Here is a 12,225-nt window from a genome sequence, read left to right on the forward strand (position 1 = left end):
ATCCTCCCCCCTTTGCAGGGAATTTTGGGGATCCCTCCACCCTGGGATCCGCCCCCCATGGATTTTTCTGGGGTTGTAAGTTTCGCCCCTTCGCTGTTTTAATTTTGGATTGTTTCAAGTCGCCACCGACCAGCGCGCGCGTGTCCTCCACCCTGAACCAGAGCTAAAGGGGGGGATTCCTGTGGTGGAGGGGGCCGCAAAGCAGAGGGAGCTGGGGGGGCAATGCCTTCCGTGATGGAAAAATCCGGCCCAGCCTCCGGGATCCTGTCGAGGAGCCGGGCGAAATCGGCCACCAATGGCAATCATCAGACCTCGGAGGATGAGAGCAGCGAAGAAGAGCATTCGCATGGTAAGTGCCAGACTGGGGGCACAGCTATTGTGCAAGGGGCAGGGAGCCAGCTACGGTCCACTCCACACACGGATCACGCGTGCGTGTCCCGGAACGGGAGCCGAGGATGATTCACTTGCTACACGCATGTGGACTGGGGGGTCGTGACACGCCACGAGCGTGGACTTGGTGGGGGCTCACGCCACGCGTGCGGTCGAGGGGGGGTCGTGGTGCGCCACGCGTGTAGACGGGGAGGTCACGCCACGCTTGCAGACCGCATCTTCCCGTGGAGGAGAAAAACTCCGCTGGAGTGAGAGGCCCTAAGGGTCAGGGATAGGGAGCTGGCGACAACTTCCCAGGTCTGGTGAAGTGACAGCGTGTGGCCCGGTTCCCCCAGAATCGGGAAGCGCGCGGGGAGGGAGGATGCTATCTCCCCAGTGACTTGAATTAACCCCACTTTCTAAGGCGTCTCAGGATCCCCTCCTCACCTGGCGTCCAACAGGGAGACGTGGTGACCGCCATGGCTCCTGGGGTTAGCTGGGGCGGCCCGGGACTAGAATACAGTGTAGAATACAACAATGCTGGAATATTATTTCTCCTGCAATCCTAGCTGGGGCCCGATCCCTGGGAGCGGCGGGGGGGGGACGACACACAGAACAACACTGGGGTGTTGGGGGGGCAACCCCTTCCCAAACTTAGCCCCAGGGTGAGCAAAGGGGCGCTCCCGGCTGAACAAAGAGCTGGGGCATCACTGGAAGGTTGCTTTTCCTAACAGATTCGACCCCATTGTCCCCTGGCGCCCTCGTGTGTGCCTGCTGCCTCCCAGCGTCAGCCGGCTTTGTTAGCCCCCCTCCCCCCGCCGCACACCAGCGCCAGCAAGGGATGTGCTGGGGGGCTCCGAGGAGATTAGAGCGGCCGATTCCTCCCACCGGCCATGTGGAATCCGTTCGGGGAATGTGTGGGGGGGGACAGTTACGCCCCTTTGCTGCTGGCTCTGGGGAGGCACAAGCAACCCAGGAGTACGGGGTGGGGAGTCAACAGGGTGGAGTGCTAGTCTGCTGTTTGAATACCCTCCCTTGCCAGCCCTGTTAGCCCATCACTAAGGAAAGGGGGGGGGGTCTCACCTCCGAGACCTCTCATGTTCTTCCTCCAAGTGTGCAGAGGTGGTGGTGTCCCACCGCCCCCAGCTGGTCAAGATACTGGGAAATTCTGCCAAAGACACCCCCCTCCTCCCCAGCGAGAGCGCCTGTCACAACTGCGCTGCAGCCAGCCACCACCCCCTGCCGGGGGTGGGGTGCATCCTGGAGGGTGGGGGTTATATAGTGTTCAGGAAGGGGGTAACTACCTGGGTGGTACCCATCAACAGCTGGGAGCCCTTCCCATTCTAGCTTGCCTGTGGGTGTGGGATCCTCCTAGGAGCAGACCTCCCCCCACCACGTCCTCTCCCCATTCCCCCCTCCCTTGCGTGTGTTTCTTGGGCCCCGTGCCGGAAAGTGAAAGCAGGGCAGCTCCTTGGCAGGCGCTGGCTAAATGCTTCCAGATCAGGCTGCAGCTGTGACAAGTCAGGCTTCCTGGGAAAGAGAGCCAGGGGTGGGGTGGGAAGTAGAGAGGGGAATGGGATAGTGTAGCCCCCCACCCCCCGTGGACCAGTGCGTCTAGGGCTAGATTGCTTGTCCAACTCTGATATGCAGCTGCGCGGGGGGGGGGGGGCAGGGGCCGCGAGGGCTGTTTCTATACAGGGATCCCTGGCCTGGTGCTGGGATGCAGCCATCTCTGGGGAGGGCTGTCTGGGCTGATTAACAGCTAAACAAAGCTACACTGTAGTTTGGGAAGTGAAGGAGAAGCTGTACTTATTTGACCGAGTATTTAGGAAGAATGGTATTACCAGAGCTAGGAATTAATACTGCATAAGGGCCAGCACTGACTGGGAGGGTAGAGACCCCTAATGAGCCCCATCTCACTTCATGCAGCACAGCGCCCCCTAGTGCTTAACTGGGGCACTGGGGTCAGCACTGACTGAAGGGGAGAGCACCCCCTACTGAACCCCCTGCCCAGCTCCCTGCAGCATAGCACCCCCTAGTGCTGCACTGGGATCTGCACTGACTGGAGGGGAGAGTACCCCCTACTGAGCCATCACTTCCTGCAGCATCTTGGGGGGGCCTCCCAACTAATCCATGTCACATCTCAGCCCTGTTCTATGGGAGCTTGGAACTCACAGGAAAGTCCAAGATTTCCCTCCCTTAGGGGAGGGCAGCTAGGGGTTGAGGGACTAACGCCTGGGTTCTCTCCTTCAACTGCAGCTGCTCCCTCACACCTGCCCCTCTCCTTCCCTTGTAGACAGCATGATTCGGGTGGGGGCTGATTACCAAGCTGTGATCCCTGAGTGCAAGCCAGGTAAGGGTACTGATGCTGTCTGGATTCCTGGGGAGGGGCAGAGACAGCAGGGGGCACCACTCTTTAGAAATCCTAACTCCAGTCTCCCAGGATCAATGGCTGTACCCACCCAGCCTCACTCAGTGAGGGCTTGATGGGGGGAGCAGAGAGAGGAGTGAGGGGTTGGTCTGTCTGCAGGCAGCCTTCCCCCCCTCACATGTTGAGGGAGCCCCCTCCCCCAAGACAGTGCCTGGGTGGGGTTGAGTGGGATTGAATGGGGGTGCTGGGCTTTATTAAGGTCCAAAAGGGCGGAGGAGCAGAGGGGAAAAGTGTACTCGCTTCCTCCATGCATGGTGCCTGCCCTCCCAATGCCCCACCTCCCCCATTACCAGGAGCAGAGCAACATACTCTGGGCCTGACTGTGCCCATAGTCTCTCCTCCCCACACTTGTGCATTGGCACAGCAAGAAGCTTTTCCTGGCATAGAGCTACAGCTGCCTCCGCTGCCAGCTGGGCTGCTGGGGGGCTCAGTACAGTTGCTTTTCTCTCACTGTGGCTGTCGGTTGGGGTTGAGGGGCATCATCAGAGCTGTGCAGTGGGCGGAGCATAACGGGGCTGTGGGTCAGGATTGAGGGGCACTGGCAGAGCTGTGGGATCTTGGTTCCTGCTGCCCTCTTCATTTTGTGGGGTGAATCCTAGAGCGGAGCAGGGGCTTGGGGGCTGTGATGTGTGGGGCCCAGGAGTGTCTGGCAGGGGGAGCTCTGTGCTGACCCTTTGTCTCCTGTCTGTCTGATGCAGAAAGCCCCGCTCGCTACAGCAACAAGGAGCTGAAGGGGATGCTGGTCTGGTCGCCCAACCACTGCGTGTCAGATGCCAAATGTGAGCAGCCCTTAGCCCCTATCATTAGCACATGGGCACCACAGCCAAGGCACCTGCTGGCTGTGGCTGTTCCCCCCTCCCGCTGCCCTGACTGGGCAAGGCACCAGCCCAGCAACCCCTTTCTCCCTCCTCTGGCACAGCAATGCCCCCTTCCCCTGCCAATCAATGCCCCAATCCAGCTCAGCACATGGCCCTCTTTTCCTCCCTGCCCAAGCGTAGCTCACTGCCTCTTTCCCCTGGCCCAGTGCACTGCCCATCTCTCCCATCTCCCACAGCCCCCTCGTTTGCCAGCCCAGCATGCTACCTCCTCCCCTCCCCAACCTCTATCCCCCCGGGCCCACCCAGCAACCTCCACAGCACAGAGGGCTGCGCCCTCCCCCACCCAGCAATCCCCTTTGTCCCCCAAGCCCAGAATGCCTTTCCTAGCCCAGTGCACAGCTGCCCCCAGCAAACCCCTCCCCCCACGCCCAGTGTGCTGCCCCCCTTTCCCATGGGCAGCAAATCTCTCTCCCCCTTTCCTTGGCCTAGCAATCCCCTCTGCCCCACCCAGCATACTGCCCCCTTACTCCTCCCCTGGCCCCCACATGCTGCTCCTCCCCTCTGCTTTCCCCCACAGATGCTCTAGATGAGTCATTTCTAACTCTTCGGCTCCTGCTCCAGTGGGGTTTAGGACCTGGGGGAGATGGCCATGGCTTGCCCCCCTCCTTCTAGAGATATTCACTGCCCAGGACCCTGCTTCCCCATCCTGCAGGGCAGGGCAGGGCAGGGTTGGGATCAGAGAAATGGAGTGGGGAGGGTCCACTCTGGGGATCAACTTCTTGCACTGCAGGGGTACAGGGGGAGTGTGGGCTTAGACAGAATGTCCCTTGGGTGAGACGGGGCAGGGGGGCTGGATGGTTCTCACACTTGCTGATCTCAGACCCCAACACAGAGAGACAAATATCCAGCCCCACAGCATCAGACACCCCCCTTGCATGCACACCCCTCAGGTACCAGAGACGCCACCCTGCGTGCACCCCTCGTGTATCACAGGTGCACCCCGCATGCATAACCGCACATCAGACACCCCATTCATGCACACCCCTGTGTATCAGACACCCACCCGACATGCATGCCCCCACATCAGACACACCCACCGTGCATGCACATCCCTTCCAGGCATGTCCCCACATGCACGCACCCTCCCCCCCCTCCCCCCCCGGCCCTCTCTGGCACAGCTGTGCACACATGACTGGTATCAGACCCCTCCCACACATAGACTCAGTGTTAGACACTTGCCCTCCCCGCACATACACATTCAGTATCACACCAACCCCTGCCCAATACACACTTGGCATCAGACACCCCCTGCCATGCATGTGCTGTGCTGTCTCAGGACAATCTGCACAGTGGATGTGATACGTCTGGTGGTGGGAATTGGGAGGGAAGGGAAGGGTCCTGCAGGAAGTTGTCCTGATGACTTGTCTCATCTCTTCTCTCCTGCCCAGTGGACAAATACATTGCAATGGCCAAGGACAAGCATGGCTACAACATTGAGCAGGTAGATTGCCCCCACCCCGCACACTGCATGGGGCAGCCGTGTGGGGGTAGATCCCACAGAATTTGGGCCTTTTGATTCTTGTGTCCCCCAGGTCCCAGGGATACAACCCCATCTTACCTCACCATGCCCCGGGATGCCTGACCTGGCCTCCCCCCAACAACCCCCCCAGGATTCTACCCCGTCCTTGGGATACTTAACCGTCTTGCCCCCATCTCACCCACCCTCCATTGCCCTGGGGACGCTGACCACTCCTGCCCTGTCTCATCATCTTCCCCCACCTTAGGGACACATCTCCCCTACCCTACCTCCAGGACACAGCAAACCTCACCCTAGCTCATCTCCCTCATTCCATCCTGGGGATCCCCATCATCCCCATCTCATCGTCCCCTCCCCACCCTGCGGATGCTGCTGCCCCTCTCACCCCCCATATCACCCCAGGCCCTGGGGATGCTGCTGTGGCACAAGCATGATGTGGAGAAGTCTCTGGCTGACCTGGCCAACTTCACGCCCTTTCCAGACGAGTGGACGGTGGAGGACAAGGTGCTATTCGAGCAGGCGTTCAGCTTCCATGGCAAGAGCTTCGCGCGCATCCAGCAGATGGTATGTGCCTATTACGCCCCCTCAGCCAGCAGATGGTGCTTGCAACTCACCCCTTGCAAACAAGCAGATGGTACATTCCACTGCACTCCTCTCCCCCATACAACCAGCACATGGTACCTACAATCTCCTTGCAGCTGGCACATGGTACCTGCCCCCTGTCGCACAACCAGCAGATGGCACCTGACATGCCTGCTCCCCCCAGCCAACAGATGGTACCTGCCATCCCTCCTGTAGCCAACAGAATTGGCATATGCTACAATTGCCCCCCCAGCCATCACATAGTATGTTCCATGCATCCCCACCCAGCAGCCAGCAAAGATGGTACATGCCACCAACCACCACCTGGCAGCTAGCAAAGATAGCTTGTGCCACCCCCTACTCCCATAGCCAGTGGATGGTATGTGCCCCGCTCCCTCCGCTGCAGCTAATAGATAGTATATGGCACCCTCTCTTTCCTCCACAGTGACCAAATGGCATTTGCCACTGTCTCTCCCCCTGCAGCCAGCAGGTGGTATGTGCTAATGACTGCACTGCCCCCCCTCTCCACACCCAGCTGATGGTATATGCCACCATGTCCCCATCTCCCCCTGCAGCCAACCTATGTGATATATGCCAACCACCCTACCTTGTGTGATGGTGCTACCTCACCCCAAAGGGACCTGGCATGGGGGTGGGGACTTCCTGTACCCTCCATAGCTGGGAGCCCACCTTCCTTCCCATGGGGATCCTGGCAGGCTTCTCCTTCCTCTCCCCCTCCTACTTTTTCCCCATGCATCCCATCTCTCCTTCCCCCTGCATCTCCGCCCCTGCCCCCCCCACATCCCCTCTGTCCCTCCAGTCTCTTCCCCCGACCAGCATCTGCTCTCCCCCTCATACCTCTGGCATCCCATCCCTCACCCCATCACTCCCCCCCAGCATCTCTTCCCACCCCTCGCCCACGCCCACTGCATCCCATCCCTCCCTCCTCCTGCATCTCCTCCCACCCCTGCCCCCCCACATCCCATCTCTGCCTCCAGTCTCTGCCCTCATACCCCTGGTATCCCATCTCTTCCTCCCCATGCATCTCCCCCTTCCCCACATTCCCATCCCTCCCTCCAGTCTCCCCTGCAGCAGGCATCTCCTTCCACCCCTCCCACACCCAGCATCCCATCCCTCTCTTGAGTCTGTCCCCTCAACAAGCATCTCCTCCTGCTCTCTCCCCTTCCTTGTCATCCCATCCCTCCCTGGACCATTCAATCTCCCCAAGCACCTCACCACTCCATTCCCAGATATCGTATTCCCCCCACTCACCCCCCTGCCAAGCGCCTCAACCTCCCCACTCCCCCCAAGGCATCTGACCCCCCTCCCTTATCTGTCCCCAGCTCCCCGACAAGCTGATCCCCAGCCTGGTGAAGTATTACTACTCCTGGAAGAAGACAAGGAGCCGCACGAGTGTCATGGACCGACAGGCCCGCCGGCTGCTCAGCAAGAAGGAGAGAGATGACAGGTGAGGTATGGGACGGGGGAGGTACAGGGGTGGGCAGGGTGGGGATTCTGGGTGAGGGAAGCAGGGCAGGCTAGATGGCCATGGAGGGGGTGGAGGGCAGATGGTGGGGACAGGGGGTTTGTGGTGAGGTTGTGGAGGGTAGGGGCTGGGGAGTCTGGTTGGGGGGCAGCCTGGGGTTCTTGGTACCATCCCCTCTAACCCATGCCATGCTCCCCGCCAGTAACGACGAGATGGAGGAGGGACGGGCAGCCAGCGAGGGGGAGTTTGATGCCATGGACCCCAAGAAGGAGGTGAGGGGTTGGGGGTGGGATGGCTCACAGGCAGGTGGGTGGGGGAGGGCACATCCCCACTTGCTTGGGCTCTGTGCTTTGAGGGGTGGGAGAGGGGACCCTGGGCTGCAGTGGATCATTAGAGGGCACTGTGCTCCAGGGGTCAGCAGGAGGTCAGTAGGGGGCACTGTGCCATGGGATGGTGTGGGGGGTGCTGTGCTGTAGGGGGTGTTGTGGGAGGAGCCAGTCCATGGCACTGTGCTGCAGCAGGGATCCCTAGGGGGCGCTGTATTCAGACCAGCTCCATTCCCTGCCCAGCCAAGCTACCAGAAGCTGCCGAGCAGCCGGCCGGGCCCAGGATCGGGCTCAGGGCCTGTGAGGAAGGAGGCGCAGCTGTCGCAGTATCGGCACCACCCACTGCGCTCACGCCGGCGCCCCCCCAAGGGCATGTACCTGAGCCAGGATGACATCGCTGGTATATCGGCCAGCCCTGACGTGGGCACCCTGGCACTGCGCCACCTCGACTCACAGCTCGTCTCCCTCAAGCGCCAGGTAACCCCAACCCCCCATCACACCTGCCAACCCCCCAGCCCTGCCATGGGCACCCTGGTGCTGCGCCACCTCGACTCACAGATCGTCTCCCTCAAGTGCCAGGTAACCCTGACCCCCCATCAGCCTATCAACCCCCCAGCCCTGATCTGGGCACCCTGGTGCTGCACCACCTCGAACTGCAGTTTGTCTTCATCAAGCACCAGGTAACCCCTGACCCCCTTTGCCCCCAGCTCTCGCTGACAGGCCCCTTCTCTCCCCATCCACCCAGGTCCAGTGCATCAAGCAGATCAACAGCAGCATGAAGCAGGCCCTGGAGGGTGGGATTGACAAGCTGCGGCCCCCCGAGGTGAGATGAGGGGCACCGACCCCCATGTAGGGGGAGAAGGAACAAGCCCCTGTTGGGGGAGGTGAGGTGCTGGGCCCAGCTCCCATGGGGCACAAGGGTTGGGGAGAGGAAGTGCGAGCCCAGTACCAGCCCCATGGGAGGGTGAGGGAAGGGGTGGGACCAGCCACAAGGGGAAGGGCAGGTCTGAGTCCTAGCCTGATGCTCTCCACTCTCCCGCCAGGGGAACGGCAAGTTCAACTCACGCTGGACAACAGATGAGCAGCTGCTGGCTGTGCAGGGTGAGCTGGGGCTGGGGGAGGAGGCTCCAGGGAGGGAGCGTGGGGGCGGGGTGTAGACACCCCTCCCAATCCCGGCTGCCCCCTGGGTATCTAAGTGACACCAGCCTGGGGATGTAGCTGGTGCCCCCTCATGTGGATAGCTGCCCCTGGACTCCTCCCAGCATGCTGGGGCCCTGCCTCCCCTGGGTAGCTGATCCCCTCCCCTCTCTCCAGCCATCCGCAGGTATGGTAAGGATTTCCAGGCCGTGGCTGGGGTGATCGGCAACAAGACGCTGGCCCAGGTGAAAACCTTCTTCGTCAGCTACCGGCGCCGCTTCAACCTGGAGGAGGTGCTGCAGGAGTGGGAGGCTGAGCAGGGGGGATCCCCAAGGGGCCGCTCCCCGCCCCATGACACCAAGAGCTCCAGTGTCTCACTGGCCAGCAGTGAGGACGACGATGAGGTGAGGAAGGGGTGAGACCCCTGACTTGTACCCACAGACCCCTCCAATCCCAGCCTAGCTGGTGCCCCTCAATCTAAACAGCAACCCCCTGCCATCCCAGCCATTCATTCTACCACACGCAGCTCCCACCTCTGCCATTTCCCTCAGTCTGACCAACGGCCCTCTGCCCTGCCAGCCCCGGGCACCCCACACACTCAGCTGAGCCCCGGCAGTCTGACCCACAGCCCCCTGCCCTGCCAGCCCTGGGTGCCCCACATCCAGCCAAGGCCCATCAGTCTGACCCACGGCCCCCTCCCCTGCCAGTCCCAGGCACCCTGCATGGCTCCCCACTCACTCTGCTCTCTCCTTGCAGGTGCAGATCACAGCCGTGTCCCGCTCTGCCCAGCAGCAGCCGCAGCCCCCAGCGTCCAGTGCAGCAGCTCTGCCCTCTGCCTCCCCCCGCCTGCCACCCACCACGCTGTCGCAGCCTCCCCCCTTGCTGCGGCCCACGCTGCCCACAGCACCCACGCTGCACCGCCAGCCACCCCCCCTCCAGCAGGGTCGCTTCCTGCAGCCCAGACTGTCGCCCAACCAGCCACCCCCGCCACTCATCCGGCCTGCTGCCTCCCGCAACCATGGGCGGGGGCCCCAGCACCCCTCCTCACTGGTGGGCATGGCTCTGGAGCCCCCTCCCCCATCCTCCAGCTCCCTCTGAGTTGGGGGGGAGGAGGACAGCTGAAGTCCCCTGCTTCCTTAGTGCCCTGGATCCTGCTTGGTTAAGGGGTCAGGGCCTTCATCTACCCGATAGTGACACACTAGGGGTCGCTCTAGGACCCCCCCCAGGGGAGGGGAGAGACTGAAGAACTTGCATTGGCTGAACCCAACCCCTCTGGGGAGCAGAGGACGCCCCAGGGTGGTCCAGTTGGTCTCTAGGCAAAATCGAGGAAGGGGCATGGGTACCAATGCCAGCTGTGGGGGTAGTGGGGGGGAGGGTTTTTTTTTTTTTACTTGTAGAGGGATCAGTTCAATGGAGTGGCAGCCCCCTGCTGGTGAGCTGTGCCCCGTGCAGGACAGGGACCCCTCCTCACCCCCAGGAGCCTCAGCAAGGGGTGGGGAGGGGCTCCCTCCTGTGGCTGAATGAGCTGGGGGATGTATCTCCTGAGGGGGGGATGGGCACGGGAATGTTCTCCTGGCACTGGGGTGGGGGGAGCTGACACTGGCCCCCGGCTGGCAGAGCAGTTGCTGGGGGGGGGTGGGTTGTGTGTTGAAGGGCAGTAGCACAAAGCCCCCCCCAAATGGGGCACAGCTCCCTCACTTTGAGGGGCAGCACGGGCTCCCAGGGGGGACCTGAGTGCTGGGTTCCAGGTAAGGGGGTAACCAGCGATAACACTGGGTGAGGCCGCTGCGGGAGAGCTGGGGGGAGCAGCATTGAAGGGGCCTTGGAAGAAGCACAGAGCTGGGGAGTGGGATCAGGCATTCCCCCTCCTCCATCTAGAGGAGAGCAGCTCAGTAGGCACCTGCACAGCTATGGAGACCCCCCCTTGCTTGGTGCATGCTGCTCTGCTGGGGGAAGGGGGGCTTGGGGCAATGGGGCATTTGTAGGTAGGGCTAGTAGCTGCAGCCCCAGGGGTGGGGTGGGGGAAGGTAGGAGCTGGGGGCAGGGAAGGCGGTTACGTTGATGTTGCATTTTGAATAAAAGTATTTTACTAGATGTGTCCCGAGTCCGTCCAAGTGCTGCCCCCCCATCTCCCTCAGCCACCCTCCTGGCCCCCCCATTCCACCCCAGACCGCCAAACATCAGCTGCCCCAATTCCTGCCCTGTGGAGGCGTCATGGACTCCCTGGAGCCTCCCACCCCCCATTGCCTGGGGCAGGAAGGGCCTGTGCTTGGCCAATGGGCACACCTGGCTCTTGGGCTAGAGGTGAGCTGAGCCCACAACTCAGCGGGGGCACTTTCCCCCAGTGCCCAGGGCCAATGTCCCGCCCAAGCCTGGCCAAGGCAGAGACTGATGTGGGAGCCCCAGCAAGGATTTAGCCCCAAGCTTAGGCAAAGCTCTGGGAACAGCAGTCAGCTCCTCGGCCCTGGGCGGGCTGGGTCTGGCCCCTCCCTGCTGGATGCAGCAGGGGCCCAGACTAGCAGAGAAGGCAGGTGAGGAACCAGCTTCTGCTGGGGGAGATACAAGCTCTGCTCTTCCCATCTGGAGCTCGGAAGGCTTGGCTGGCTCCCCCAACCCCCAGAGCTGGTCCAATACGAGCTATTGCCTCACCCACCTTGCCACTGGGCTGGGGTATTAGAGTGGCTGCCCCTTGCAGCAGCCAGGCAGGTGGGGCCAAGGGCAGGATGGGAACCCATCAGCAGTTAGGGCCAAGAAAGGTGCATTCACTGTAGTGGGGACAGTCCCAGGGGCCAACACCCCTGGAGCTGCTAGGCTAGAACCTGCTGCCGTGGATTCCTGGTGCTGGGATGGGCCTGTACAACCAGCCCCTTGAGCCTGGGTGCCCAGGACAGGGGCCCTGCCAGTGCTAGGACACAGCCCAGGGTGAGGCTTGTGGCTCTAGGATCGTCCAGCTGGGGGCCTCCGCTGGGCTGGGCTGGCCTGCAGCACCAAGGAGCCTGTGACTCCTGCACCTCTACAGCTCACTGTCAGGGTGCCTGGAAGAGGGTCAGTGTTGAGGCCCAACCCAGCGTGTTTGGCTGAGCAAACCCTGGGCCCTCCACTAGCTGCAGAGCTCGGAGCAGGGCTGATGAACCCAGAACAGCCACATGAGGGGAGCCAAGACTCCCCCTAAAACCAGTATTGCTACAGCACCTTCCAGCCCAAGCTCAGGCCAAACCTCCACCCCCAGTTCTGGGGGGCTGTTTATATAGAGGATCCCTCACCTGCTGCTGCATTGCAGTTGCCTCTGGGGTAGTGCCCAGAGAGCCCCAGTTGTGCAGCTCCTTTGGGGTTGGGGAGGGCCAGCAGGAGCTGAAGGAGGGACATGGGGGGCAGAGGAATACAAAACAGGAGGCCGCAGTGGCTCTTTCTAGAAAGTTTTAATCTAGAACCTGGAAAACTACATCGAATCACAGCTCCGCTCCAGGGCCCCAGCGGGGCCAAAGCCCTCCAGGAGGGGACAGTGGCAGGGCCCACCCCACCCCACCTGCAAGAAGGGG

The 12,225-nt window shown here is 61.6% G+C and overlaps 1 protein-coding gene across 3 annotated transcripts; it reads left to right on the forward strand.

The window, feature by feature from the left end:
• Positions 1-212: 212 nt before the first annotated feature.
• On the forward strand, positions 213-10,243 carry RCOR2 (REST corepressor 2). 3 transcript variants are annotated; one of them, XM_073351780.1, is made up of 12 exons: positions 213-349; positions 2,666-2,722; positions 3,499-3,579; positions 5,067-5,119; positions 5,558-5,719; positions 7,081-7,205; positions 7,426-7,495; positions 7,793-8,026; positions 8,295-8,372; positions 8,593-8,650; positions 8,864-9,090; positions 9,443-10,243. In XM_073351780.1, exons 1-12 carry the CDS (start codon positions 223-225, stop codon positions 9,782-9,784), a joined length of 1,614 nt encoding a protein of 537 aa, XP_073207881.1. In that variant the 5' UTR covers positions 213-222; the 3' UTR covers positions 9,785-10,243. The 3 variants fall into 3 exon arrangements, with proteins under 3 accessions (XP_073207881.1, XP_073207884.1, XP_073207883.1); XM_073351782.1 differs by having other exon boundaries at positions 276-349; positions 2,629-2,722; XM_073351783.1 differs by lacking the exon at positions 2,666-2,722.
• The last annotated feature ends 1,982 nt before the right edge of the window (positions 10,244-12,225 follow it).

Source organism: Lepidochelys kempii, chromosome 7 (assembly GCF_965140285.1).
Source record: "Lepidochelys kempii isolate rLepKem1 chromosome 7, rLepKem1.hap1, whole genome shotgun sequence".
NCBI lineage: Eukaryota > Metazoa > Chordata > Testudines > Cheloniidae > Lepidochelys > Lepidochelys kempii.

Bases quoted from the DNA above. Each gene is read 5' to 3' on its own strand.
- RCOR2 (XM_073351780.1), top strand. From the start codon at position 223: ATGCCTTCCGTGATGGAAAAATCCGGCCCAGCCTCCGGGATCCTGTCG. The intron at 2,723-3,498 runs GTAAGGGTACTG...TGTCTGATGCAG, and splicing joins GATCCCTGAGTGCAAGCCAG to AAAGCCCCGCTCGCTACAGC. The intron at 8,027-8,294 runs GTAACCCCAACC...CCATCCACCCAG, and splicing joins TCGTCTCCCTCAAGCGCCAG to GTCCAGTGCATCAAGCAGAT.